The 27,513-nt window shown below is 36.2% G+C and overlaps 1 protein-coding gene across 3 annotated transcripts in view; it reads left to right on the top strand.

The window, feature by feature from the left end:
* Nucleotides 1-25,455, top strand: part of SGCZ (sarcoglycan zeta) — a 238,090-nt gene extending 212,635 nt beyond the window's left edge. For 2 of the 3 annotated variants that reach the window (XM_086611721.1, XM_086611722.1), the window contains exons 5-6: nt 12,992-13,115; nt 25,054-25,272. In XM_086611721.1, coding sequence (XP_086467847.1) covers nt 12,992-13,115; nt 25,054-25,272 — 343 coding nt within the window. Of the gene's footprint in view, nt 1-12,991; nt 13,116-25,053; nt 25,273-25,333 lie in introns of those variants that run through there. The other variant, XM_086611720.1, reaches the window with a different exon arrangement.
* The last annotated feature ends 2,058 nt before the right edge of the window (nt 25,456-27,513 follow it).

Genomic DNA, 27,513 nt, shown 5'->3' with positions numbered 1-27,513 from the left:
GTCCAAGAATTTGAGTAAGAGGGTGGAACTTGTCCCACGCAAAAGAATGTGGAGCCACTGCTTTGTCTACTTTTTTCTAATAATTAAATAATAATAACAGAGTGTAAATGTATAGTAAAACAGATAATCTTCTTCCTTCAGGATTAATTTTACGATGGTTTAAATCACCTTATATTGCTTTTGAAACTTACATGTCAGGCCTTCTCCTCTCCTGTCTCTTGCCTTTATTCATTCCCGTGATGCCCATAGTTGCTTAATGTTTTCAAACTCCACCTTCAGCTCATTTTTCCAAGATGGACTTAAGTTCATAAGAATTTTCCTTTCAACTTTCTACCCTCTCATTAATAATGCACTTAACCCAAACTTTTTATTAAAAAACTGATGAAACGGAAATCCTTGCTGTTTGTTAAAGCAGCATTAGTTTATGTGTAAGTGATTTTATTCTTAATATGTTCAGTTTACATTTTGTTCTACAAGTTTTTGTACACATGTACTGCTATAAATTAGTTAGGATTCAGCAATATTCCTTTTTTAAAAATCTCAAGCCATTTTAATCTTTTAAAAATGATGACAGCTACTATTAGGACAGAGATTTCTTTGCTTTTTACTTGAATTCTTCTAGAAGGTAACCTGCAGATCCTTTTTAAACCTGTACCTTGAAAGAACTATAAATGATTGTGGGTTTGTGTGGTATTTTCTGACAGCAAAATACAGTTAGACACTCAGATCAGATCTATCCCTTTGAAAATTCCAGTTACCATATGCCTTTTAATCTTATTTTGAATGATTATTTTTTTTTAAATAAACTGTTAATTTGTTGAGTTTTTTTTAAAGTTCAAACCCTGCATTAATTTTCCCAAAAAATAAATTGGCTCTTATTTGCTAATTTAAAAAATGTTGTCAGAAAACAATGATTTATCATTTAGAGGATTGTTTGCCAAATAAACCCACACAAACAGGCCACTAACTTATACAGCATTTCCCAGTTGCCTGAGAAGCTGCCACTTCACAGAAACAAAACAGTACCAGAACCCACTTTCTGGCTTCAGACCCAACTGATACAGCTACATTGATACGGTAAAATCATTTTTTGCTCTAAAACAGAATAGTTGCATCCTAAATGCCAAGTGGGAATGGTCTTTGACTCAAGCTACCCTCCAAATTGTGCCTGCAAATTATTTGGGAGAGTAGTAACTGACTCTCATTTGTCTCTCAAATACACCAGCAACTATTTAGCTGCATAGATTATTGAGTTCCAGTGGTCTGGCCTGTGCCATAGCACTTTTTAATGTTTTAGTATAAACTTAGCCCAAGTGTCCAGTATACCATACTAGCAGTCCTAAAATGATGTATTTTTCCAAATGCCACATCCCTGTGCCTTGAGACTTTTGAAATTAACGATAACAATGGGAGATCAGAGAGTTTGCTGAGTTGACATTAAAGTTCATTTTTTCAGTGCACACAGGTGATTGCAGTTTGACGGGAAGTTGCAGTGAATACATGCAAATATATTAGGCTATGAGAATACTTGTGTATAGGGCTGAAAGATAAAAGAATTTACGTTAGATTGTTAATTAAAATATGTATTTGTGGTCAAGAATATATCTCAGACATCAAGATATGAGTATATTTAAATAATACTTTTTTTAAAAAAAATATGCTGGAAAACTATTCATAACCTTGAATTCATTCACTATTGAATTTAAAAAGTGGAATTCTGACCACCTTGATTGCTGGGAATGAAACTGAACTGTAAAATTTAGACTAAGATTTTGATACCCATAAGGCTCATAGTGTTTGCCCCAAACGTCCTGGGATTTTAGCTCAATCTATTCTGGACAGGGAGCCAAAAAGAAAACGTCAGATTCATATTAGCTTCACATATCTAAAGTTCACCTCAGCCACTCTCATTCTATAGCCAGATTTTGAGGACTTCAGACAGAGAAGCATCTGTAATATTTGCTGTTACAAATATGAGATTTAAAATAATTCCTTCCGATGTGCCCAACCACTTTGGTCACATCTCTCTCCTGTCTTACATTTTCAAATGATAGCTAGTGAGGTTTTGCTTTCAGAAAATGTTTTTCTACAATCCTTTGTGAAAGCTGGTAAGCCCTTTTGTGTCAAATACCAAAAACTAATTAAATCTGACTTTCATTAGCTGGGATAAGCAGCATAAAAGAATCATGCCATAGAATCAGGAAAATGAATTATATCTTAATAATTTAATCTTCATATTACTCTCACTACTTTTTCTCACAGGAACACAGTTAGGAAAACTAAACTGCCAATATAATAGGTCCCCAAATATTGGTTTTAGGCTAATAATGCATTAAAACATGGTGCACTAATAGGTAATATCCATGCACAAAAGAGGCAGACAGTAGTTAAATGCAGATATCTTTGGCCTCGATAACCTCCTTAGTAAGGGGGTAAATTAATTTGTTGTTCTCTGGGGATAACTGCAAGATCAAATTTAATAGTTTTTTTCTCTTCTGTGTCAAGCCTTGCATACCATTGACTATCAGCTAATCCTGCAGGCTAATGCTGGGAATAATGAGATGAAAATTGATGAAGCAACAAGGAACCACCCAAGCTAGTAGGATCCTACTTTATTTCTGATAAGAATTAAAAATACACAGATCTTGTGCAAGGGGTCTGTCTCACTCAGAGTTGCCTGATGGTTTATAAGAGCCATCTTTTGTGACATTTAAGGGGTGATTTACTAATAGGGCAAAATATCTATTCTATAAAAGCCTGGAGCCAGAGAAGACATCAGAAAGGAATTTTAACATTAACTTGTTAGTTGTTTGAGCAGGCTGAGAGTATCAAAAACACTGGGACTCTGTTCATCTCTTTTACCCAGAAATCAAATAATAAACCAAATCTCATCAAAAGGTAGAGGTTGCAGTAGAGTAAAAAACCACAGCTTTCTTCCTATTCTGTTTTAATGATGTCAGGTTCTACTTACTTTCTCAGTACTCTTTTTTAATAAAGTGGAAATATTTACTATTTAAGTTTTCAAAATTTGTGTTTGGTTTTTAAATAGTTATTTCAGTGTTCGGGCATGTGTATTGACAGAAACTTTTTTGTGTAGTTTTATCCCTAGCTGTTGAGAATATGACCTTTTTTTTTAACATACATGTTCATACAAAAGGGTGGGTGTAATAAAAATTTGAAAAATTCCCAAAAGTATATCTTATTTTTCTGCATATATATATGCTCACCTATATATTAAAAATAATAATTAAAAATACATTGAAATAAATAGAGAAGAAAGCCAGTAATAAAAGATTATAATTATTATGCAGGTAGGAGACAGTGGGAACAAAAGGTAACTAGATATGGCTCATAAACTGAAAGGGTAACTTGCTTTAGCATTCAGTGACAATGATTATATTTGACACTGGAGAAGTGAAAAAGCTCTAGTAGGAACTGAGATACGAAGGAAAAAAGTATTGCTATCACAATAGATAACAAAATTCATTGAGTTTCATGTGGTTAATTTAGAGTGCCAGATAATCTGTCGCCAATCTGTGACTGAACTAAATGTGAAAATAAGGTCAAATAGCCAAAATTTATGATAAAGCTTTTAAACTGGAAAACAGACACTGGGGGACTGATGGTTTGGTAAAGGTAGCACTTCTAGTGAAATAGATGGAAAAAATGGGTTAAACGAGTCATCTAGTATGTTAGACTCTTTAGTTTGAACTCACGAGGATGCAATGCTTTACAATATTTTTTTGAAAGGTTCATTAAAGAAAAGAGTTATTAAGGACTTGAAGATCAGTAAAAATTGGGATGAAAGAGAAAGTGGGTAGATTGTGCCAATCCAAAGAAATATGTTTCCCTTGATAAGATACCTGATCTTCTAGAAAACAGAAAATAAGTAAAGCTCCCATCTGAAGTTTAAGTAAAGTATTTGATACAGTGCTGTATCTAACGAGAAATAAAAAGAGAAGACAGAGTGTATTTAAAGAAATTTTAAGTGGTATATAATAAGTATGTATTGTTCAAATCTCTCCTTCAGCCTGGAGGGAGACTGCAAGGAGATTTTCTTCAGGGCTGATCTTATTTCCAGTTTTAACAGCTCTCTTTGTGCTAGAAGGAGGTACACAGATTTAGAAGCACTGGCAATAAGAAAATCTTGAGCCCTAAAATAAGAATATTGTGAAACTCAACAATATGATGGTGAATATTGGATGAAATATTAGATAGAAATTAGCCTTCTGCCTCTCAGATGCGAGAGGTTCTGGAATAGCCTTTCAAAAGGAACAAAAGGGGCAATTAAAATGCTTTATTATCATGACTGGATTAAGTTTATGATTATGCCATGCCATGGTTTCAGGAATGCACAGATGGGCTCCAAGCATAGCTGAATCAGGCTAACAAGGTTATGAGTGTAAATATAATGCCCTATGAATCCTATCTCAAAACCCGTATAAACCTTGGAGCAATAGAAAGCATTTGCACAGTGCTGAGTTACTGAAAGAAAAGGCAATTTTACACTCTGCAGATTAGTGTGAAGGCAACTGAGGATCTTTCTTTACACGGAGCCTGCTCAAGTCTGACAGCAGCTGTGACCAGCAGAGGTGCTCAGAGTCCCCGGGAAGATGCTCAGGGTTTCAGCTGTGTCCTGATGCGTGCTCCCAGCTCCAGTAAGGCTTGTGGCATCTGAGGGTGCCCAAGGGCTGCTACACCGATTCCACACCTGAGCTGCTGCTGCGCGTTCAAGAAATTCTAGTTCAATGTAGTTCCAGTCTAGGACTAGACATGAAATCACATGCTTTTTTCAAGTATTTAGTTTTCACAGATATTCCAGGTAGAAGTGTTTGACTGGTTTTTGTAATAGAAATTGAACAACAGTCCTCAATGCCTAGGGATTGATGTTAGTGACACCAGAACTCATTTCTGAAATCCTTTGGACTCTAAACAAAATACAGTCTTGTTCCACCATACCTGCATACTCCTTTTTACTGTAGTTTTTTCTGATGAAATGTGATTTTATATACTACTTATAGTCCATAAAATTTGTACTATACATCATTAAGGCCAAGTAACACTGCTGTAACATCTGTAATATTGTAATTTCCTGTCCTTCTTATGATTTTAAGGGAATAGGCTTACTACTGCAATAACAAAAAGTGCTATTTATATTTTTTCATTTGAGCAACATTTAATTTCCTTATTCTTTCCTCATACTAAATTTCTCCCCAGAGATTTCTTCACTGTAGTCCTTTTCCCCTTCCCTGGAGTATCTCCATTTTCTATGCCACTCTTTACCCACTTTCCCAAGAAAACAAGGCTTCTTCATTTTGCTCTTAGACATCTATTCTTTCCCCTCATCTTCCTGAAAATTTGTAAAGCACCTAGACAGTTTCATCTGTATTTGATAGAAAGGCAAAAGATCTTGAGTTTCCATGTGTTTTCTGCAAATCAGTGCATAACTAGAGCTGCTCACAGAAGATCAGCTAGTATTATTAGTATTTACTGCTGTTAGTTTACCATTTGTATACTCATAGCTTCAGACTACCCCCAGCTTCTGACATATCTTGCTTTGTAGTCAGGTCATGGTTATAGTATGCTGCGGACATGGTGTTTCTAGCAGCGTTGTGGGTGTAGGTGCAGAGGGTATGGGTTTGGTTCTTGTCCTAGCATTATGCTCGAGACAGACAAAGGATCAGAAGCTCATACAGGCTGGCTGTAAGAAAAAGGAGGTACAGAAGATGGGGAATTGTGTGGTGGATAGACACAGGGAGTACATGAGCATATGTAACTATTAGTTCCACAGTCCACCAAACAGATCCTATTGGTTATATCTATAATTATACAGAGAACTCCAGAGGTAGCCTAAGCAGTAGAGACAAATGAATTTTACATGTCTTACTCCTCAATTTTCATTCTATCCTCAGTTGTATTTAAAGATAGAATTCACTGCTGAAACGAAAGAAAAACATTATTTGGCTTCTTCATAGTCTACCACTCTATTTTGTATTGCAGAAGTTAAAAAATCTCTCTCTAGTTTGTTCTGAAATGGTGCTTGCCCTAAAAAAGGCCTTTAGGAAAACCATATTGAAAATATCATTAGAAGATTACAGATGGTCTGGACTGTGACTTCCTAATCACGAGAAACTAATAGTTTTCAAAACTGGGAAGATTATATTCAACCAGTTCTCATGTGTTTCCAGTTGCTCAAAGGGCCCAGTTTGGGTCGTCAGCCTCCCCCAGGCACTTTATGTTCAGATCTAACTCTTGACAGCCACTCGAGCATTATCTGTGGGCATGTTGCTTCAATCTCTTTCTGACAAGATAGATTTCTATTTTAAGAAAATATATTCTGAAAGACAACTCAGGTAATGGAGCTATTTCCGGAAAGAAAATAAACTTCATGTAAGGATGTTTAGCGGAGTGGCAGGGCATGTGTAGTAGAGGTTTCAGGTCAGAGCAGGTCTCGTCTCTGTCTCACAGCCTGAAAGTTTAGACTTTCAAGTAAGTTGCAGTTTTTCTCTAAGAAATGAGAGCTCATATTTTAAACCTTACATTTCTACTAATTTTCTTGATTTTTTGAAAGATTGAATTTTAGCAGACTTTACATTCTAAAATGCATGATTTTTTACTACCTGAGATTCCAGTTAGAGTTTTGGTTTGTTATGCTTTTAATATTATTTCTGATTTTGATAGTTTCCCTGTCGTTACCTATTCTGGCTATGCCCTCACTCACTCTAAGAAACAACCGTGTGTTAATGTGATGGTTTGATGATCTTTAACCTTCCTCACATCACCTGCTTATTTTGTCAAGCTCTTGCTTTAAACATTTGCGCTCTCCAGTGCTCCTCACCTTTCTTTGATGCGTCTTCACTTTTTCTAGTCCTTTAACAACATCATTGAAAAACTCTTCAATTACATTTTATTCCTTTCTTTTCCTCCTCAGTAACAAATATTTTTTTATATTGTCAGAAGAGAACCTTTATTTCCCTATGTGGGGAAATTGTTTTTCTGATTTATCATTTTTTTTCAAGCAACATTAAAATATTCGGTTGTTTCAAGTGTCACTAGGATGACACAGATCCACTGAACTGAAAGTGGCATGTACAGGGCAATTAGAACTCAGATCTGAGCCTGGTGAGATGATTTCTGGGTTAATGAGAATTTCAGGTGTTATAGTAAGGGTATGCTGACACACGCCAAAGTCAATGACATGCAGAGCATGGACATAATATGAAATGCTATACTGAATGTCATTCTACTGTTCTGATAAGTTAAGAAAATTTCCTCTTTATTTAAGTTTGTTGTCCATGAGTTGCAAAACAGGATATTGGAAAAAAAAAAAAAAAAAAGTCATGTTAATATTTACTGGTTTAGGTCATTACCTATTCCATAAAACATTTATTTAACTTTCTTTTGCTTAAGACTTGTGTTGTGAGTTCACAAAATAGCCAAATTTTGTCCTTAAAGGTTAGGTTCTCCCCATAAATCAACAGGCAGATTTACGAGAGCCTCAAATGAACATATGAGAATTTTGCTTCTTGATAAAAGGTAGCTCATAATCAGTGAATAATATTAAGGATTCATGAGACCTGCACATTTACCATTGTATTTTAAAAAAATATAAAATCCATCCTGAAAATATAGACATTTGGTTAAAAACATTAGAATGCAACAAACTTCAGGAAAAATTACTATTCTGGCAGTGATTCGTATGCATCTTCCAGAGATGCACATTCTGATACATGTAAATGTATCAAAAAGAGATTTTTAGTCACTTTTATATATATGTTAAAAAGCGCTTGTATAATATTGTAAATTGTATAAGTAATGAGATTGAAATGAGTGAATAGTGATTTTTTATTTTCATAGCATTCCCACTGTGAGGTCAAATGCAGCTAGTCAAGAATCCTCTGTTTGAATGGTTACAATACCTTAAAAAAAGGCTTCCAGGTTTTTTGTCATCATGATCATAAAAGCCCCTGGTTATTCTTTATGTATATTACCGGAGTTTGCAGCCTGGCTTCCAGGAAATTAACTGAATGGAAACCCTAGTTTTATCTAGCACCAGTAGTGTTCAGTGGACTCCTTTAAGGACTCTTAATCTCACTGGAGGACTCTTGAAAACAGTTTCCTTGAGCGTCAGGGAAGCCAGCTGTTCTTTTCATAATCATAGAAATAGAAAAAATGTATATTTAAAATTATTTGAGGTTTCTGGAAAACAAATGGGGTTTTTTGTTGTTGTTTTTTAATTCTTAATTCTAATTTGGACCAAACTAGTTTCACTTGTGGAAGAGGAAGGCTCTGCATTCTCTGGGATTTCAGGGTGGGAGTGCTTGTTTACAAGGAAGAAGTAGGAAAAGGGATAGAGAGAGGCTCAGCACATCCATTTGCCTCCTCTTCTCCAATTTGTGTATCTTACCTCTCTGCAGTCCCAGTCTGCCACAACTCTTTACCTACAGGCAGCAAGATAAATGTTACAATTATTTTAGTCTGCAGAAATCTACAAAAAGGTTACCAAGTAAATGTGTAGATTTTCCATTGGTTTTATATTTTTAAAACTTTTCTTTTAATAACAGAATTCCTATGCTAACTGAAAAAAGCCACAACGTATGTTGGCAAGACCATCATATATAAAAAATAAATACTTGGAAGTATTGAAGTATTTCTTGACCCCCAGGTGTAAAGATGCCAATAAAGGGGCTTTACATGTGTGATCTCTAGTTGACAGCATATTTTTTAATCCCTTGTTTTGAATACAAATTCCATATCTGTCCTTTTACTGAGTAGGATGAGTTGGATCCACTGCTTAAATAGACATGAAGCAAATAAATTATTCACATCTGCACAGGGGAATCTTACTATTTCCTTCTATTTTAAGAAATACCTTCTGCTAGCCAACAGAGGAAAATTAACATAGATAAATTATATCCCATGTGAGCGTGAGGGATATGCAAGAGGTAACTCTAAAATATTTCTTAAAACCCAAAATGAAACCTTTTGGTTCATTTTAAAAATTATTTTTCTAGGTCAGCTTGTAAACAGAAAATACCAAATGAAAAATAAATGTTTCTGCATTTCTCATGAGAAATATTTTAATATCTTCAAAGGAACATATTCAAGATATTTGAAGTTTCCTTTTTTAGCAGTAATTCTTTAATGAATTCAACTCATATTCATATAGCTTTGATTCTCTAAAATTTATCTTTTTTTTCACAAATAAACCATTGATAATTAAACATAAAAAAAAGCCCTTCTCTGCTCTGGATGGATCGTCTGTCTACATCACATATAGCAAACCAACAGATTGTATTATTTAGAAAACTTTCTTTAAAAGCCTCTTTGTCTTCCCTATAGCATTGTAGTTTCTGTCTAATGATAGCAGTAGTTACCTTCTCCATTATATCTCTTTGTTGTTTGGGAAAGAAAAATTAAATTAGATGAATAGGATTCACTCATAGATGTAAATGCCACTGTGACAGGCCATCAGGAAATCTGAAAAGAAAGCAAATTCTTGATATGCTATTGTAATAATGCACTTTTCCTTGGAGGATAAGTATTACAATAAGTTTATAGTAGAGATTAAAGCTTTCGGAAATATGACAAAGAAAAAATATTTTAAAGCAGCTGCATATCAAACATAATTTATCTCAAAACATTGAGGAAATAATCTCTTTATGTGTATAGACTTTTACGTTTCCAGTAGCATGCTGCAGATTGCGCAGCTAAGTCACTTTCCAGATGTAGATCATCCAAAGAATAACAATAAGAAAACTGTGAAACAGATTTAGGCATTCAATTTTACTAATAGATTAATGATGTTATCAAAACTACTCTATTGATCATCAGCCATTCATTGACATTTCTACCACATTATTTGATTTCAAGAAACGGCTAAAAAAAAATCTCAAAAAGAAATTTCTTCTCTGTAGTGTGTAGAAGATTGATGTTAGCAACTTCTTCTCAAGTTCAGAAATTAATTGTGCAAATGTCTTCATTTTAGACAAACTAGGAGTCATTCATGTTAATGTAGTTCATGAAAAAATGATGACAGTAGACAAAACAACTCTGAACTATGCATTGTCATTTGTTTTGCCAAAAAAAAAAAGTTTATTCTTAAAACAAAATCATAGTTTCTTAAAAAATATTCCCAAATAGATTTTCTTGTCCACTTGCTGAAAAATTTCAGTCAGGTCTGAGAGTGGTTTTGACTTTATGAAACCAGAAATATTTGTGACTTTGCTAATACTCATCAATTCAATGCAATAAATGTAGTTAAGAGCACTTTTGTCTTGATGATTCTGAAATGACAGCTGAAACCACTGAGAAATGTTAATATTCCTGGAAAGTAACTTATAAATCACAGAAATATGCTGCTGAAAAATATGGAATAGAGCCATACGATTGTTTAACATTTATACAATTCAGTTGTACCTTTTAAACTTAGGTCAAACCTCATTAAGGCAAGAGTACTTTTGAAAAACTAATTTTTAAACTTTATGGTTTATATGTTTTTTTAAAAGGTCTTGGAAGCTCTTTTTCTGCTGTCTTATAGCCATCAGAAGTTCAGAAACCACCACCTGGAAAACACTGATGTACATGATTAAATAATTCATGATATGTAGATTCTTTCCTGGTACAAAGAACTGCAGAACCTTCTATTAACTTCTCCCCACAGTGTCAAAAAAATGAAAGAAAATAGTTTAGCATTAACGGAAATATAGATTTTTCTTCTGCTCTTATCTGTATGTATCCCATGTATGCTTTTTTTATATAGGTACCCACTAATAGTGTTTTCCTCTATTGAGACACCTGCTTTTAATAGTTTTCATTTTGTGTTGCCAAATAATTGCTTTTGTTTTATTCTTTTTTCCCCCCTTTCCCTATTGAGTGTCAGTGACATGTAACAAACAGAAATATTTCACAGACACCATCTCAGAGACCTACTTTGCATGCAAATGTGGCATTTTGGTTTCAAAATGATAATCCATCACTATTCTGTACACTTAAAATATTCAATAATTGAAATAACACTGAAACTCTTTTGTTCTGTTACTTTACAGATCTTTCTGTACAGATCTTGGCTTTTCTGTAGCAAATTCCTTGTCAAACTGTTCTTTCCTTTATACATCTAGTACTTCATTATATTTTTGGATGAATGTGACCTAACACTCAAAATATAATTTGTTGAAGAGGGAAATACAATATTTTCTTTAAGCTACTCATTCTAGACATTGCTATCAATAATATATTTCATCCTACAAGAAACCTTTTTTTCAGGCAAAGTGACACTGTGTTCTGTCATTATACTGCTGAGATATAAATAGATTAAAAGATTTGTCTCCCTCTTAACGGAGCTATGCAATAAACCTACAGCTGAACACAACCATAATCCCAATTTTTGTTTCCTAGTTCAATACTATTTTGATCTGATCATCTTTCCTATTCAGTGTGTGAGCACAACTTCTATGAAATCTTTGCATTAGTACTTCCCTTTCAAAAGAAACCTGTACAATACTGTGAGATAACATAGCTAAGAAAGTGGTGTAGTTCTGCATTAAGGTTGATGGAGGATCTTGAGTATAGAGAGAAACAAAAAGATTACCAGTAGAAGAACAATAGTTGCTTTGAGGAAAGACACCAAGACCCAGTGATATGCATCTTAGCCCTATTATAACAAAGTTAAAGAGCATAATGAGTATTTTTCAGAATACAAAAAGCATGCAAAAACCCCACAATAATAGAAACGTAACAGATTTTTTTTTCCCTCTCTTCTTCATACATAATGCTGCTACACCTATCTGAAATATGAATGAGCCTGTGAAGGCAAAGTCATTCTAATCAGTTTTACATCATTATTTTAAACTTTTTAAGTGCTTTGTTTTCTTTTTCTTCAGTTGAACATTTGTCATTGGTCATGTAGCAGTTTAGCCCAGCCAGCAACTAAGTGCCACACAGCCACTCGCTTGCCCTCCCCCATCCGCAGGGAATGGGGAAGAGAATTAAAGGGGAAAAAGGAAGGAGTCTCGTGGGTTGAGATAAGAACAATTTAATAATAATGATGATATAAAATTAAAATAATGATAAAATAATATAATATATTTATATATACAAATATAGTAATAATAATATATACAAGCAGGTTATGCACAGTGTAATTGCAATCGGTGACCAACACTTATCCCATCCCAGTAAACGATCTCAAAACAGCTAAGTCCTGAAACCGTAATCTCAGATGAGTGAGAGGCCCAATAAGAGAGAGAGAGAGAGTCCCACAGAAGAGAAAGAGTTTTTCTTCCCAGTCAACCCTCATCTATGTACTGGACATGATGTTGCATGATATGGAATACTCCATTGGCCAATTTGACCCTCAATCCTAAATCTAAGTTCAGTTCATAAGGGGAGTTGTGGGTCCTTTGTCCCGGCCGTGCTCCCCCCAGGCTGTTGTGCTCCTGCACACCTGCAAGAACACGGGAAGCTGAAAGGTCCTTGTTGTCTCAGCACCAACTATAAACATCAGTGCTCTGTCAACATTCTTCTCGTAACAAATCCCAGACTAAACCCAAAACACAGAGCTCTCTTCTCGCTGCTAAAACGAAGTAACTCTGTCCCAGTTGAAACCAGGACAGGTCACTAAGCTGACTTTAGTTATTAACCTGTCACTACAGAAGCACTCCTGGAGACGTGTGGATTCTTAAGTACCTATATTTCAGTATTAGCACAGTCAAGTAAATTAGGTGCTAATGCTGGAAAGCATCACTGAGCAGACAAGCTTAAATCAGTATATGCTTAAACGTTATCTTAAATAGGAACAGATTTAAACACATAATTTTTTGCTTTCTCCAGATCATAAAAGGTAGTGAAAGGATCACACCTATAACTCATTTTTACCTCTTTACCTTTCAAAATACATTTATATCTGCATGCATTGCGGGTTTGGGGGCTTGGTGGTTTTTGGTGGTTTGATTCAGTACACTTTTTCTTAATGATTTTTTTTATCTTTCAGACTTGAATCTCCTACTAGATCTTTGGTGATGGAAGCACCCAGGGGAGTGCAAGTCAATGCAGCTGCAGGAGACTTAAAGGCTACCTGTAGGAAAGAACTGCACTTACAGTCCACAGAAGGGGAGGTAAGTTCAGCCAGCAGAGAAATGTTCTACAGCTTTGCCCAGTGCAGAGCAAACAATGTGAGGATAGTTTATTCAGCAGCAAGGTAAACATCACAGGAAGTGTTCTGCATTTGCCTACATTAAAGTAATTTTGGTTTAGCTTGTTCTATTATTAATACTTATTTGCTTTTTGCAAATATTTGAATTACTAAGTTTCATTCACACAGAAAAAATGTTAGTTAAATTAATATAGATAAGAATTATTTTTAATCTAAGAGTCAAGGAAAAAGCTACTCAGTCCTTCAGCTTATCCATGGGACAGAGACAGCTAAATGATAGTGGTAAAAAATTACTTTAGATGAATCTGACAAAATAAGAGAGAGAATTTTGGATTAACTTGAATTAATACTTCATTAAACCCTGATGAAGAGGTTTAACAAATTTGCTCTACGTGTGGTTTATTTCCTTGAACTGTTACTTTCTCTGTAAGAGAGGCAGCATACTTCAATGGTATGTTGTTGTGGGTTAAGTTGAAAACTTCCCCCCCACACACAGCCGGTCACTCCCCCTCCCCCACCCCCAGGAATGAGGGAGAGAATTAAGGGATAAACGGGAAACCCGTGGGTTGAGATAACAATGATTTAATACAGATGATTTAATACACAGTGTAGGTGCTCACCACCCCCTCTTATCCGCAGCCCGTCTCGTCCCAAAACTGCAATCCCGGACGAACGCGAGGCCCTGAAATAGAGAGGGGCAGAGAGAGAGAGAGAGAGAAAAGAAAGAAAAAACAGCAGAGCAACAGCGCAGCAAGCGCAAAAGAGCAAAAGTGCAAAAGAGCCAAAGCGCAGAAGCCCTTCTTCCCGGCTGACCCTCACTTTTATACTGGGCATGACGCTGCATGATATGGAATACTAATTGGCCAGTTTGGCCCTCAGTCTTAAGTTCCACACAAATCACAAGGGGAATCGTGTCCCCCTTGTCCCAGCTATGCTCCCCCCTTATCCCGCCGTGCTTCTGCACTCCGGCACACTGAAAAGTCCTTGGCAGCTTGTTATCAGTGTTCTTCTCAGAGTGAGCCTCTGAGTAAAACCAAAACATGGAGCTCTTCTGGCTGTTAAAAAAAAACTCTGTCCCAGCTAAAACTAGGACATATGTTCACTGGACTATTCCATCAGTGTCTTGTTTCAGTGATAAGCTCAACATAAAAAGATTTTGGTATAGATTCTTCATTTGTAAACACATGCAAACTCTTGAAAACTATTTTAAATTGGGTCCCTGGTTTGGTTGGAAATCCATGTACTGCAGAAACACATGAAAGATTACTGGTACGACAGTCCCTTCATCTTCAATTCTTAAGGCATGACGCTGAAAAAAACTTGTGCAAGGGAGTCAAAGGCTCTCAGATTTCTATTAGGCACTTCAGAGAAATGGATAGATTTTCTAGTTGTTCTCAGTGGGACTTGCCAAGTTACAGCATTTTCGGAAAACCAGTTGTTTAATGTAAATATCTAATTGGGAATAGAGCTCTTTAGAAATTTTTTGCCTTTTGTGTTTGTATTTTGTATTTTATACCAAATATTCCCAGATACTTACAAACTACCCAAATAAGCAGCAACAAACAAAACCAGCATTCACATCTGTGACAGATAATCCCCTGAAATGCACACTCTTTGCATTACAATGAAGATAGGAACATTTTTGGCCAATATACTGCATCAAAGGCCTACTTTGATAACATTTTTCTTTTGATGCAAGTATCTGTCCTGCATAATTCAAGCACAATATTTTCCTAATTCAGAGCCTCAAATATTTATATAACACATGCCCCATCTTATTTCTGATTTTCTCCAAAAGCCAGCTCTTCCTACCATCTCTCATCTTTACTTACCACCTCTCTAAATATGAAGGTTTTGTTACTGTTTCCTAAAGTTGCTGAGATAGCAGTAAGGACAATCTAATCCTCTTTTAATAGTAAATATCTTTGTCCCTCACCCTTGTCCTTTCTGTGGATAGTTTTATTGCAGGGGCTATAGCTTCCTTTCCTGCTTCTCCTCCATAAATCCTTACTTGGCAAAATCTATTATGTTTCCTACATTTATTAACATAAATTTTTCATCTAGAACATATTTATTTCTTCTTTATCTTCATGGTATTGCCAGGGGGAAAAAGTAAATTCAAATGAAAACAAAAAAGAAATAAACAAACAAACAACAACAACAAAAAAACAACCAATAGAAAGACAGTCACCTTTCCTCAATCCCCCATGATCCCTGAAGCAATGGTTTTATCTATAATGTCTTGGTTTAGTATCATGCATCTCTGTGGTGCTTTGTACAAATATTTAATCTGTGGATTCATCAGGCGTTTTTTTCTATATCAGCACTGTGAGTTCATTGCATGACTTCTTTCTTAAGTATTTACTACAAATTATTGATAAGGTAGCTTTGGAAATAATATCCTGTGACCTCAGCTGGACTTTGAGAATGGGAACCCAAGAAAAGTTATAATGACTGTACCATGCATTATTCAGAATTGGAATTCAATTCAGTATTAAATACTTTGTAGGAAAAAATGCCAACATAAAGCAGACTTTGCTGAACTTCTTATTAAAAATCATTATATTCCTCTATGTGGTGAGCAAGACTTTGTACATCTGTGATATCCTTCCTAGATGTTAGACTGGTAGTTATCAAAAAACAAGCTACCAACCTTTCCCCACTCTTTCCCAAGGAGCTGTTCTGTAAACACTGTCCGACAAAGTTCAAAGTGTGTCATTATCTCTCGAATACTTGCAATTCTAGTAAGATCAGTAAAGAACTGTACCCTAAATCCACACGGATAAACTCATCCCGAGTTGTGACTCATGCCTTTATAGTCCACTTTTTTATCACTTACACTGAAGAGAGTCAGAGGAAAATGCAGAAATGCTTTGAAAGACATACAATGAGCTTCCACACCATCACCAGTTGGGTAAAGTTACCATGGCCACATTAGGGAATTGCTGGACTAATTACTGCCTGATGTGAGGAACCAGGTTAAACATCTGATGGATAAAATATCTACATAACAAAATATTGATTGGTGTCCTTGCTTGCAGCCCAACAGACACACCACAGATTAACAGACAGTATGGAAAAAAGTGTAAGAGGTTTACTCATTTTTAAGAAAACACATTCTAAAACAAAACTAAGTACCTATGTCAAAAATAATCTTCATTTTAGCCTAAAAACATATTCTTTCATGAATATAATAATATTGTCATTGTGAACTGGTTCTGTGAACCATTTTTGTGATAAGACATTTTTTGTGTTAGAAAAAAATACAAGTTTTTTTGGTATTATTTTTACACTGGTTAACTAAATTTAACTTTCTAATGTTTGTAAGCTTATTCAAAAAGTCATCAAAGATATGTGAATTAATATTTTCCTTCTATAGCATAATTATTGCCCTATTATGCCAGAAAATAGCTATGTGGCACCTACAATCAACCATTTATAGCCATGTAGCAGAACATTATGAATTCACTGTGGATTAATCTATGAAACATATATTTTCCTTTTATTTAAGAATAACTTCAAAATATTTTTTTAAGAACATAAATATGTTTATGAAATACTTTTCCTCTAGCCTGATTTCTCATGCAGTATAATCTCTGGCCTCCCACATCATAAACTGAAAACCTCTGCAAGCATTCTGAATTCTGCTGTTTGATAGGTTTTCATTTTATTTACTGCAGTATTATAATAACCATTTTAGCCTTATTGCGCATTATAATGCGTGATCCCGGACTGAATACTAGGGGCTGTAATTTAGACTCAGATTCTGCTGCCCTTTATAAAGCTCTTGAGCTGCACCCTTGTGAGTCGACGCATCAGCAGAATCCTTTGATTCAATTATAGCTTGGCATTTAGTTGTGGACTATGTATTATTCTATAAATAAACCATAACCAATGGTTTAAAGCAGCAATCATTTACAAGGAAAATGAAATGTGAAGCTCCAGGCTCTAGCTGAGTCTATTGGTTCACATAAGAAGAAAAATAACATTTCTTGTCTGGAAATGCAGCACAAGGACTGCTAGTTGACTACTGCTTCTTTCACATATAAACACAATGCAAAAGTGCGGATCAATTTTGAATTCTGTAGATGCGTTAAAATTGAACCTGAAACACATTATCATATAATGTTAACAAGCTTAAAGGATTACTTGATGTCATCCACTCATCAGTCTAACAAATAATTTTAATGGCGTTGACATCACCCTTTGAAGGAGAAGGTTGCTAACTAGCCTAAGCTGCTATGTATTTTTGCAAGCAGCTTCTATGCAAGCTAGGCTCTGCACTTTCATTGCACCTCGTTGACCATCAAAGACCAAGTAAATAAAAGGAGAAAGACACACAGAGGCTTCTCATTTTAACAAACATATTCATATTAGTCACCCTGTCTGTGACCTTTTTCCTATTTACTTCTTTATGCTCTTGTGTTTCCTTGTCAGATTACACTCCTTCATAGCATCGTTTGTAAACTGTATTTGGTTGTTTCTGGCGTAATGAGGCTGATCCCTTAGTAAGGCTTGTAGCTGTCATATTGAAAATGAGCAATACTCTTTAACAGATAAAGTTTAATCAAAATCAGTGTGGCAGGCAGAAGGCCAAGTTTACACTTAATGTTTTAGCACAACACAGTTTATGAAGCATATAGCCAAGATTATTTTGTTGAGACTAACAAATGCATATAGTACTAACATTTGATCTATAATCCTGCCCAGTACTCTAAGTCCAGGAGATGTATTTAACACATAGGTTAATAATAAAAGTAGAGTAATTTCACTTGTAAGCCCAACCAACAGTACCATTTTAAAGCTTTGCTTTTGGTGTTTTTTTTGTGGATGATATTTATGTTCTGAAACAGAAAAGAGAAAAGGATTTTTTTAATTATCTAAATGTGCTGAAATGGAATTACCTTGTTCTGCAACTTGCCATGACTACGGAGGAACAGCTGATCAAAAGCAACATTTCCTAGATTAGTTCAATTTAGCCGAGTTATGTTTGTCTGTGATTATGTATTTGCAAAAAATAATTTAAATGTTTGATATGGATGAAGTGAGTTCTATAAAAAATAAGCAATGGCAGGCTCTAGAGCTCAAAGATTCACTGTTTATTCACCAAAAATTGTCTAAAAAATGTGTGCTGCATTGTGTTTTACAGCCCTTTTCATAGTATTAACCAGTTGACTTGTCACTCTTGTCTGGGAGGAAAGAAATTAGTGGAAATGAAGGGAAAATTTTCTGTATTTTACTTTTTTGTACAAAAATGTACAATGTTATCTTTAACATACATATATGTTAGTTTTCAAATCACTTTCAGCTGTCAGTGGTTCCAGGCATAACATGGAGGTGGGAACTAGAGCAATGTTAACAGAAGAAGAAACTTGCTGGGGTGGCGCTGTCCAGGTGTATTAGGTATAATCTTTAGAAAGAAAACGTTCACCACACCATACCAAGCTTTGGCATAAAGATCTCATTTGACTTGTGGTCAGTTGATCCTACTCATATAGAGAACACATTTTCAATACACAGGTTGTACTAGATCTTTTGGTCTTCTCTGAATATTTAGTATATTTAGTTTCATCCCAGTGATCCCGTTCGTTTCACTGTTTAACTGCTCCTCAATACTGTCAATGATTATGACAGATATAGTTCCAGATATTGTGGCAGCATATGTTTAGATTTTATAGTATACATGCTTTCAAGTTTTTAATTTTCCATCATTACTTTTTTTCTTTTTCTCAGAACTATCTTTCAGATTTAATTAAAGCTAGTTTAGGTTATTGGTTTTAAAATAAATATGAAAAACACAGATATGTGTTAAAACAAATGGCCCAAGTGAACTAAAGTACTGCAATTTATCCTGTAGTTCATCTTCATCTTGAATGTTAAAACATACCGGCATATGATAATTATATAGTTGAGTTTAGTGACCCAATCTATATAATCCTCTTTGTATGTATGCTTCAGACAGCATATGCAGAAGAGCAAAAAGACTAGACAAAATCTTGCATTGTTATAATCCATATTAATTCTGAAGAGCCTAAGGGAATCCAAAATGCTTATTTAGTGAGATGTCATTACACTGTCTCCTCATACTGGCTGATGAACACCAGCCTTTCAGCTTTCCTTCTTTTCTTCCACGTTTCCTCCAGTTTCCTGCAGTTTCTTATCTACATTAGCCCAGAAATATGCCTTCACAACTCTGTAGAATTAACTGTCTAATCAAACTGTACATAAATACAGACAATTCTTCAATGTTTATAAATCCTACCTCTTTCATTTGGCTTTATCAGCTTGGCCTATCATCTCCTCTCATGAGGAGACTTAGTCAAGGACCTTAAGTCTACTTAGTTCAAGTGGAGAACTTTTATACATGGCCTATCTCTGTATGAAATGGCTTGTATGAATATTTTACTTTTTATCTCATGCCTATATTTTGCCCACTGGAAGTTCTCTCCTTCAGTTTAGTTCTTTGGTTTGTAGATAATTGTCGTGGTTTAGGACGACCTGGCAACTAAACTCCACACAGCTGCTCTCTCACTCCTTCCCCAGTAAAGTGGACAGGAGAAAAATATAATAAAAGGACTGAGGGTCGAGACAAGGACAGAGAAGGAGCACCCACCAACCATGGTCCCGGGCAAAACAGACTCGGGTTTCTCGAAGCAAAGTTATTTATTAACAATTACTTAAAAGAACAAAGGGAAACAAAACCAGTTACTTGAGAGGATAAAAAGAAACAAAGCCAGATCTTAAAACCAACACCGTCCCCTCCCCTTTCCTTTTCTTTTCTTCCCGGCTGTACCTCCTCCCCCCCCAAGCGGCGCAGGGGGACAGGGAATGGGGGAGTGCAGGTCAGGTCATCCCATGTTGTTACTGCTGCTCCTTTCTTAAAGGAGGAGGAGTCCTTACACCCTTTTTCCCTTGCTCCGATGAATCCTCTACTCACGAGGAAAAATCCGCAGACTTCTCCAGAGTGAGTCCTACCTGCAGGATGCAATCCTTCCCCATCAGATTGCTCCAGTGCGGCCTTTACCACAGTCTCAGATTCTTAGGGAGTTGTTGCCACTCACTCCGGCGTGGGTCATCACACAGACGTTAGATGCATTTCTACGTTGTCGTGTGTCCCATGCTTCACGACTGTCCTCAGGCTCAGGCATCTCTTCTGCGACGTGGGCTTCTTCTCCACGGGCTCTGAGTGGGTCTCTGCTCCACCAAGTCCATCCTAGCTGCAGAAGGAGCCACCTGCCACCGGTTGCAGGGGAAATTCAGCTCCAGCACACCTCGTCCCGTTCCATCCTCACTGACCTGGTCTCGGTGTGGCCGTTTCTCTCAGATCTTAGTCCTTGCTGGGTGAACTTGGCCCAGTGGGCACCCTGGGAGTGGGGTGCTCCCCAAGTTCCCCAGCTAGCTCTGCCGTGGTCATCCTCAGTGGGTGGCGCCGGCCCGGCGCGGGCAGCCACCCGGCCAGAAGCCAGGGAGCGGGGGCAGCGCCCTTCTCCCTTCTCTCCTCGCTCCTGGTCAAAGCATCTTTTCCAGTTCCTTTGTCCCAACTTAAATAGGGCAATTCGCAGAGGCGCCGATTGGCTCAACACTGAGGGGGATGGGAGCCCGATCCGGTGGCCAGAACCGGGTCTGATCCAGCTCCAGAACCAGGGAAGTCACAGGGAGCAAATCCCCTCTCTTGCCACCAGAACCCCCCTACATCAAACCATCACAATAATCTATATTTTCTGGCTTGCCTTCCTCTCTCTTTCCCTCTCACTGTTCAGGTTAACAACACAGTCTGATGAGTAGATGACTTGCGGATCTCCTTGAGCAAAAAATGTATGTAAAAAGAGTACAATTTTTCCATTCCTATCACATGCCCTACAGGCTGATTCAGTTTGCTACTTTAATTAGTCAGAAATCAGGTCTACTTTTAAATATTATAGGGATAATATATTCTTCTCAGCACTAAGATGCACAAGACAAGATGGTGATCTAGGATTTCTCAACCTGAAGTATTTAGAGGGAATGAAGCTGCTCAGTGCTCTGCTCTCTGAAACAGCATCTCTCTGAATGGCTGCTGCCGTTTCCATTTTGTAATCTAGCAGTCAGTCTCCTGCAATGTTTCACGAAAGGATAAAAGTTTTGGTTTTATCCTTGCCCATTTATCTGCTGGGCTGTGAAACTCTCAGAAAGAGAATGACTGGCTTGCATGGCCTTGATGCCTATGAAGTATTAAATGGCTTATCTCATACCTCTCACAGCACAAAAGATTAGAGAAAGACGGCACTTCCATTAACTACTGTCATCTAGCAACGGTGTTCCCTGGGAACATAATACTGTTCAGTTTTTTGTCTTGCTACTTCTTCCCTTCCCTTTAAACATCTCATAACATCAGGCATAAAACAGTAAGTAGTTCAAGTTTTACTGATGTTGGAGGACTATTCAGCCATGGATTTCAGTTTTTAGCAGATGATAGGAGGAGAGAAAGTATATCCTCAGACATGGACTATGTTCCTCTGAAATTTCTTACGTATTGGGCTACTATGATATATTTGGAACCCCTGCTTAACTAATAAATAGCAATGTTCCATCTGTAAATTTAATCTTTTATTTATAACCTTGACAGCATTTGTAAGGAGTAGATTTTAGTGCTGGCTTTAAGCCATCATTATTAATCCTCTTCATCTCAGGCTTCCTCAGGGATTAGCTATAGGAATCTGTTTAAATTGTACAGCCTTCCCAGCTTTCTGCAAAGGCATAGAGCTTGTTAGACTCACTGCAGCAGATACACCCCCACAATAAGCCACTTCAGTTTTTCCCAGACGCTGTACCCCAGTATCTACTTGCTTACCAGATGTTCTGGAATTCGTGCTGGGACATGACTCAATAACTACTGCTCAGGAATATGACACCAGAAAAACTTGGATTGAGCTACATCACAGTGTGAAATTTGTAAGCACCAGTGGAAAAGCATGCACAGCTATGCTTAAAAAGATCATGTAATTTAATGAGCAAAATAACCAAGCTGCATCATATGGTAATGTACACTGGAGTAAGGTCCACTGGATTAAAGTCTTAGAGCAGCACACCACAGAACATCTGCAATGAGGGGCTGCGGAACCGTAGCTGTCCTGATGTAAACAAACACATAAAAATATTGAGCTTCTAGAAAAAAAGATAATAAAGTTCAAGAAATTTTAATCTAGTCTGATCTCTGACACATATGCGCTCTGATTTTTTTTGAGTTAATTCTTGTTTGAATCAAGACATGTCTTTCAGAATCCATTTCATTTTGTTAAACAGAGTTCTCATGATCCTTCCCCATCACCACTGCAGCTGAAGTGTTAAAATGGCCAGTCACAGGCTCTGTCAAGCACAAGTAGCTAATCTTCCATTGTTCTTTGATTTTCTTACATGTCTTCTACACTGAAGTGCCTTTTATTGTCACATATATAATATTCTAATATCTCTTGCTTCCCTTTTTTAAACAAAAGCACACAAAAATACTATTTTTCTTATCTTCTTTGATTTTCAAAGTTTGTCAAGACTTAGTGAAAACCAGTATTAAAAGTCCAATAGGCCACTCAGATTTTTTTTCAGATCTATTTGTTAAAAGTTATCAAAGGCTGCTGATTAAAAGTATATGGCATTACTGACTCCTGTTTAATATCCTGTTGAATTACTGTTGAAAGTGTTTTATCACAGTCATGCTCTGACTTCAATACTTGATCTTTCTGCAAGTACAGAACTATGCTGAGCACTATTCAGTGTAAAAGATACACTTATGCTTACATAGAGCTTACACTGTTGAATGCTGCTGGATTTTTATGCAATACTATCGATAACTCCACCATTGCTACATTAATAGTGGACTCGTTAACATTTCTTTTATTCTTGGTAAGAGAAGTGAAAGAGTACTTCTTATTACCCATCACTCCATTGACTGATGATTATGTCCTTTGTTTCCTTCTTTCATTTGACCAAATCCTAGCTTCCAGTTTGCTATGAAATTCTTTTTTTACTCCATCTGTTATTTTGTTTTCTTGTTATGCTTGCTATAGTTATTTCACATTTACTCCTAGCTGAGCTGAATGTTTTAATGTGTAATCTTTTTTTTTTCAGATTTAATTCTAGCAGAATGTTATTAAATTGTTCGCAACACCATCCACATTTCTTCCATCTAAGTTATTTCTGTGGGGAGTTTGACTCCTAATTATTTCAGGTCTATGATACTGGACTTTTAAAGCAGCAATGTGTGCATGTGTGTGTAAATACATCATTCCTTTGTCATACAAATTAAAGAACAAAGATAATAAATTGCGGCATTTTAGTTTTGTAATCAATTATTTTGTCAGTCAGGATGTGGATTAAAACAGACATTGCCATGCAGTTGTCATCTGTGCGTCTGAGATTCTCCCTTTCTGTCCCTTGTAGTGTAAATTCCCACTGATGATAGTATCTAACTCTGGAAGGTGGAGGACTCATAATGAAGGGGGTTATATTGTTTGGGGCTTCTTTCAGCCTGAATTTCCTTTGATTATCCCAGTCATTTACAATCCTGCTGCTGTGAATGGTAACACAACAATGCATCAGTTCTTCTATGGGATTTTTTCCATACTTATTAAATTTTCCCCAGCGTGCTCTCCTTCACTTCTCTCTGGCCGGGGCTTAGTAGTGCTTCTGCATTGCTTTTTGCCATTTACAGCTGATTTTATCATACAATAATACTTGTCTCCTGTAAAAAAAAGCAAGACATGCCGTATCTCCCCAGGTTCTTTACGTATACTGCCAACATTGTGATATACTAGTGTCAAGTTGGCTTTGTTGATTTTCAATACCTTATAAAAAACACTAGCAAGTATTTAAGGAACTCATTTTTTCCTAAGCTTCGTACTGTTATCTGCAGGGCCTAAAACTGTTTTGATTTGTTCCCTGTCTCCTAGAAGTTCCTAGTCTGCACCTGAGGTAGTGACTAATCTTACTTTGGCTTTCATTTATTTCTTCCATAAGGAAAAAGTAAATTCTAAGCAGCTTGAAACTCATCTGTTTGTGCCAGTGGAAGACATGGATTTTTCCTGCTTTAGTTACCTAATTTCATGACATTGTTTACTCAACACCCTTCAAATGTAACATAAGTGTAAATATTGCAGAACTTGATACATATTCATGAACATTACTGGTATCTACAGTTTCAAACTGACTCATGTTATTTCCAGTGGAAGGAGATTAAAAAAATACCCAGTACTTTTTAATCATATTCAATGTTCAAATGGGAAACAAATGGGAATAGCTTGATGACCTTCTTAATAAGACTTTAACCTGAAATCTTTCCTCCTCTTAATTTAGGTCAAATAAGCTCTTTATTTTGTGCATCTGACTCTATATCCTTATTTAATTATTCTCTGGATGTAGCTATTGTTAAGCCCCTACAATTTAGCACAGTTCAGCACATATTTCCTGCTGCTTACAGGAACACACTGGGGAATGTGTTTTAATATCACTTCACACTTATTAAAATACAAATTCTTCCAGAGCAAGGATATGCTACTGCCATGAATGAATAAATTTTAATCATAAAATGTGCAAGTAAAAAGTCGACCTATTCAAGAATATTGTCAAAATGTTTTTCTATGACACTGCTTGTATCTGAATAAACATGTGGGGTGAAGTATTTACATATACTGTAGTAATGAGTATTAATGGGTATACAGCTACATAGAGGTGAAAAACAAGAAATGTCAGTTTTTTTGTTTCTAAAAATAAATACCTCATATATATTTTTAATCTTTCTAATACTTCTAATAAAATATTTCTTTTTTTAAATATTTCTAAAAAACTCATGACTGCCTCAAAACGCTTCTTTAAAATACATCACGATGCTGAAAGAAATTTATTTACTCCTTTTTTTTCCTCTCTTGTAGATATTTTTAAATGCAGATACAATCCGCCTGGGAAATCTACCAGTGGGTTCCTTTTCCTCCTCCTCCTCCTCCTCCTCCTCCTCCTCCTCCCCCAGCTCTTCAGCTTCTCGTCAGACTATCTACGAGCTCTGCGTCTGTCCCAATGGTAAACTTTACCTGTCCCCAGCAGGAGCAGGCTCCACATGTCAATCCAGTAGCAACATCTGCTTGTGGAGCTAGAATGACTCCAATTTATCCTCACACCAGAATAGCCTTTTGTTACTATCCCTCTGCTTCACAGTTCTGCTCGGTTTCCCTTGTGAAAAGTTCGACGCTTCAAACGGCCTGCAGAGCAACTTCTTCCAGTGTAAGCAGGAATACAGCGCTGCCTTCTCTTGTGGTTTGTGTTGCCACTCAACATAGAGATGGGAGTGAGATACTCAGAAATCAATGTATTCTTCATCAGGAAACCTGGAACATAATATCACCTTTTGTCCGAAAGGGAGAATAACACAGGTGCCTTTGCTACATGAAGTGAAGCACATAGTTTTAGATTTTTGCAGGACCTGGATATGAACTGCACATATATATATACACAGTACATAAGTAAATTTGCCCAGAATCTGATGGTGAAATGAATTGGTTCCCCCTGTATGATAAATAACTTTACTGTCTGAAAGCACAATTTTCCATTCATCTTTTTGGATGTAAACTTTTATCCCTGAATTTTAAAATTTTGAAGCATTGTTTGATGCTTGCTTTACTAAATGATTAAATTCAGTAAATGGTTTTTAACACGAAAAGAGACAGAATCCCTCCCTGAGTTTGGTTTCTTTAAAAGTGTGTTGTTACTTTTTGTCTACTAAGTCTAGGGTTTTGTACACTAGGTAAATTTTGGAAGTGCTCAGCAATATTACCTTTCAGAGTTAAAAAGACATCTACTCTTGTTTGTCAGATGTACATGGCCTTATACAGTATTTTTGTGGCTACTGCATGTGAAGCGATTGCTTTCAGTAGAACATACGGTTTCTGGAAGAGAAGAACAGGGTAAAGAGGGAAATACTGATGACACGTTTGTTGATCAGTGTATTGCTCTTCACAAGGTATTTATAATTGGCAAATACAAAAACAAGAGAAAATCTTCAAAGGTATATCTTGTCCATTTTCTAGCTCTGTCTAACTGCTGCCGTTTGAACACAGTACAAACAGTAGTACTAACGTAATGTGTAATGCTGAGAAGCAATGCACTAACAACTGGTATGACATTCACATTTGTTATTCTCTTTCGTTTATCATCTGCTGCTAAGGTTTTCAAAGTAGTGGTAACATATATATAAAAACACATAGTAATTACATTCAGTATTAAAAACTACATTGATGTTACATTGACTTTATCAGGTCTGTGTTTAAATCGTGCAGCCCCATTTGCACTCAGGTCTCACTACTGACTTCCTTTTTTGACAAGTGTGGTGTGGGATTTCTTTCTTGTATCAATGTTCCTACTTGTTTGGCTTGGTTGGTAATTGAAATCTTATAAAAAATGCTTTGGTATGTTGCTAGTAAATGTATCGCAACATTGATTAACAAGAGTATCTTGAAACTTGCAGAACCCAGGAATGTAAAACAGTATAAAAATGTTTCCTATTGTGGAAGATGGCTTGATTACATAAGGTAAGTGTCCTTTTAATTCTATCCTTTAAATTACACCACCTAGCATGTAGCTTTAGAGGCTTCTGAATGTAAGATCTCCAATGCCAAGATGGCTTTTGCAGGGTAACGCTAAAGTTAGGGCAGATAGCGCAAAGTGCGTATTTCTACGCATCGATTATTTTTTTCTTAGAGAAAAACATGAAAATGAGCAAACTAATACTGTCATTACCTTTGTATTTTATTACCACCTAATAAGGTTGATTTTGTTTTCACTTCAGGTGAAATTCACTCCTATGCAGAAGACCAGCACAAGACGTGTCCACGGCTTGACTGGTGCTTGCCTTTCCATTGGCCCTCTTCAGAGGTGTGAATTTCACCCTATAGCAAGAATTCTGTATTTCATGTTTCTACCAGTTAAATGAAGATTTTAAGTTTATTATTTTATCTCTTCAAAGGAAGGCCGTTAACAGCTGATTTGTTATTTATTTGAGAATTTTATTATTTCACTTGAAAAGAAAATATATTAGAAATTATTGCAAGAAAATATATTAGAAGCCTGAGGATTTTTAGTAAGAGGAATAGAAAGAAATACAAATGAAAAAGATGATAATGAAACATTAGAAAGTGTAGTCATACAATATACCCTTTAAAACTGTAGGGAAATAGATGTCTTTTTCTTATACACACAAGTAATAGAATGGTAGTGTGAAAGTCATGTGGATAAATAGTATTTCAAGAAGAAAAGCATATAAATCTGTGTGAGGACACATCTGTATGTATTTATTACCTGTGCACACCTACATACACTAGTTGCTTAAAAGATGAACAAAC

The sequence above is a fragment of the Tauraco erythrolophus genome, chromosome 5 (assembly GCF_009769465.1).
Source record: "Tauraco erythrolophus isolate bTauEry1 chromosome 5, bTauEry1.pri, whole genome shotgun sequence".
Classification (NCBI taxonomy): domain Eukaryota; kingdom Metazoa; phylum Chordata; class Aves; order Musophagiformes; family Musophagidae; genus Tauraco; species Tauraco erythrolophus.
Note: the sequence above shows the minus strand (reverse complement) of the source record. Positions and strands in the feature narration are given on the sequence as shown.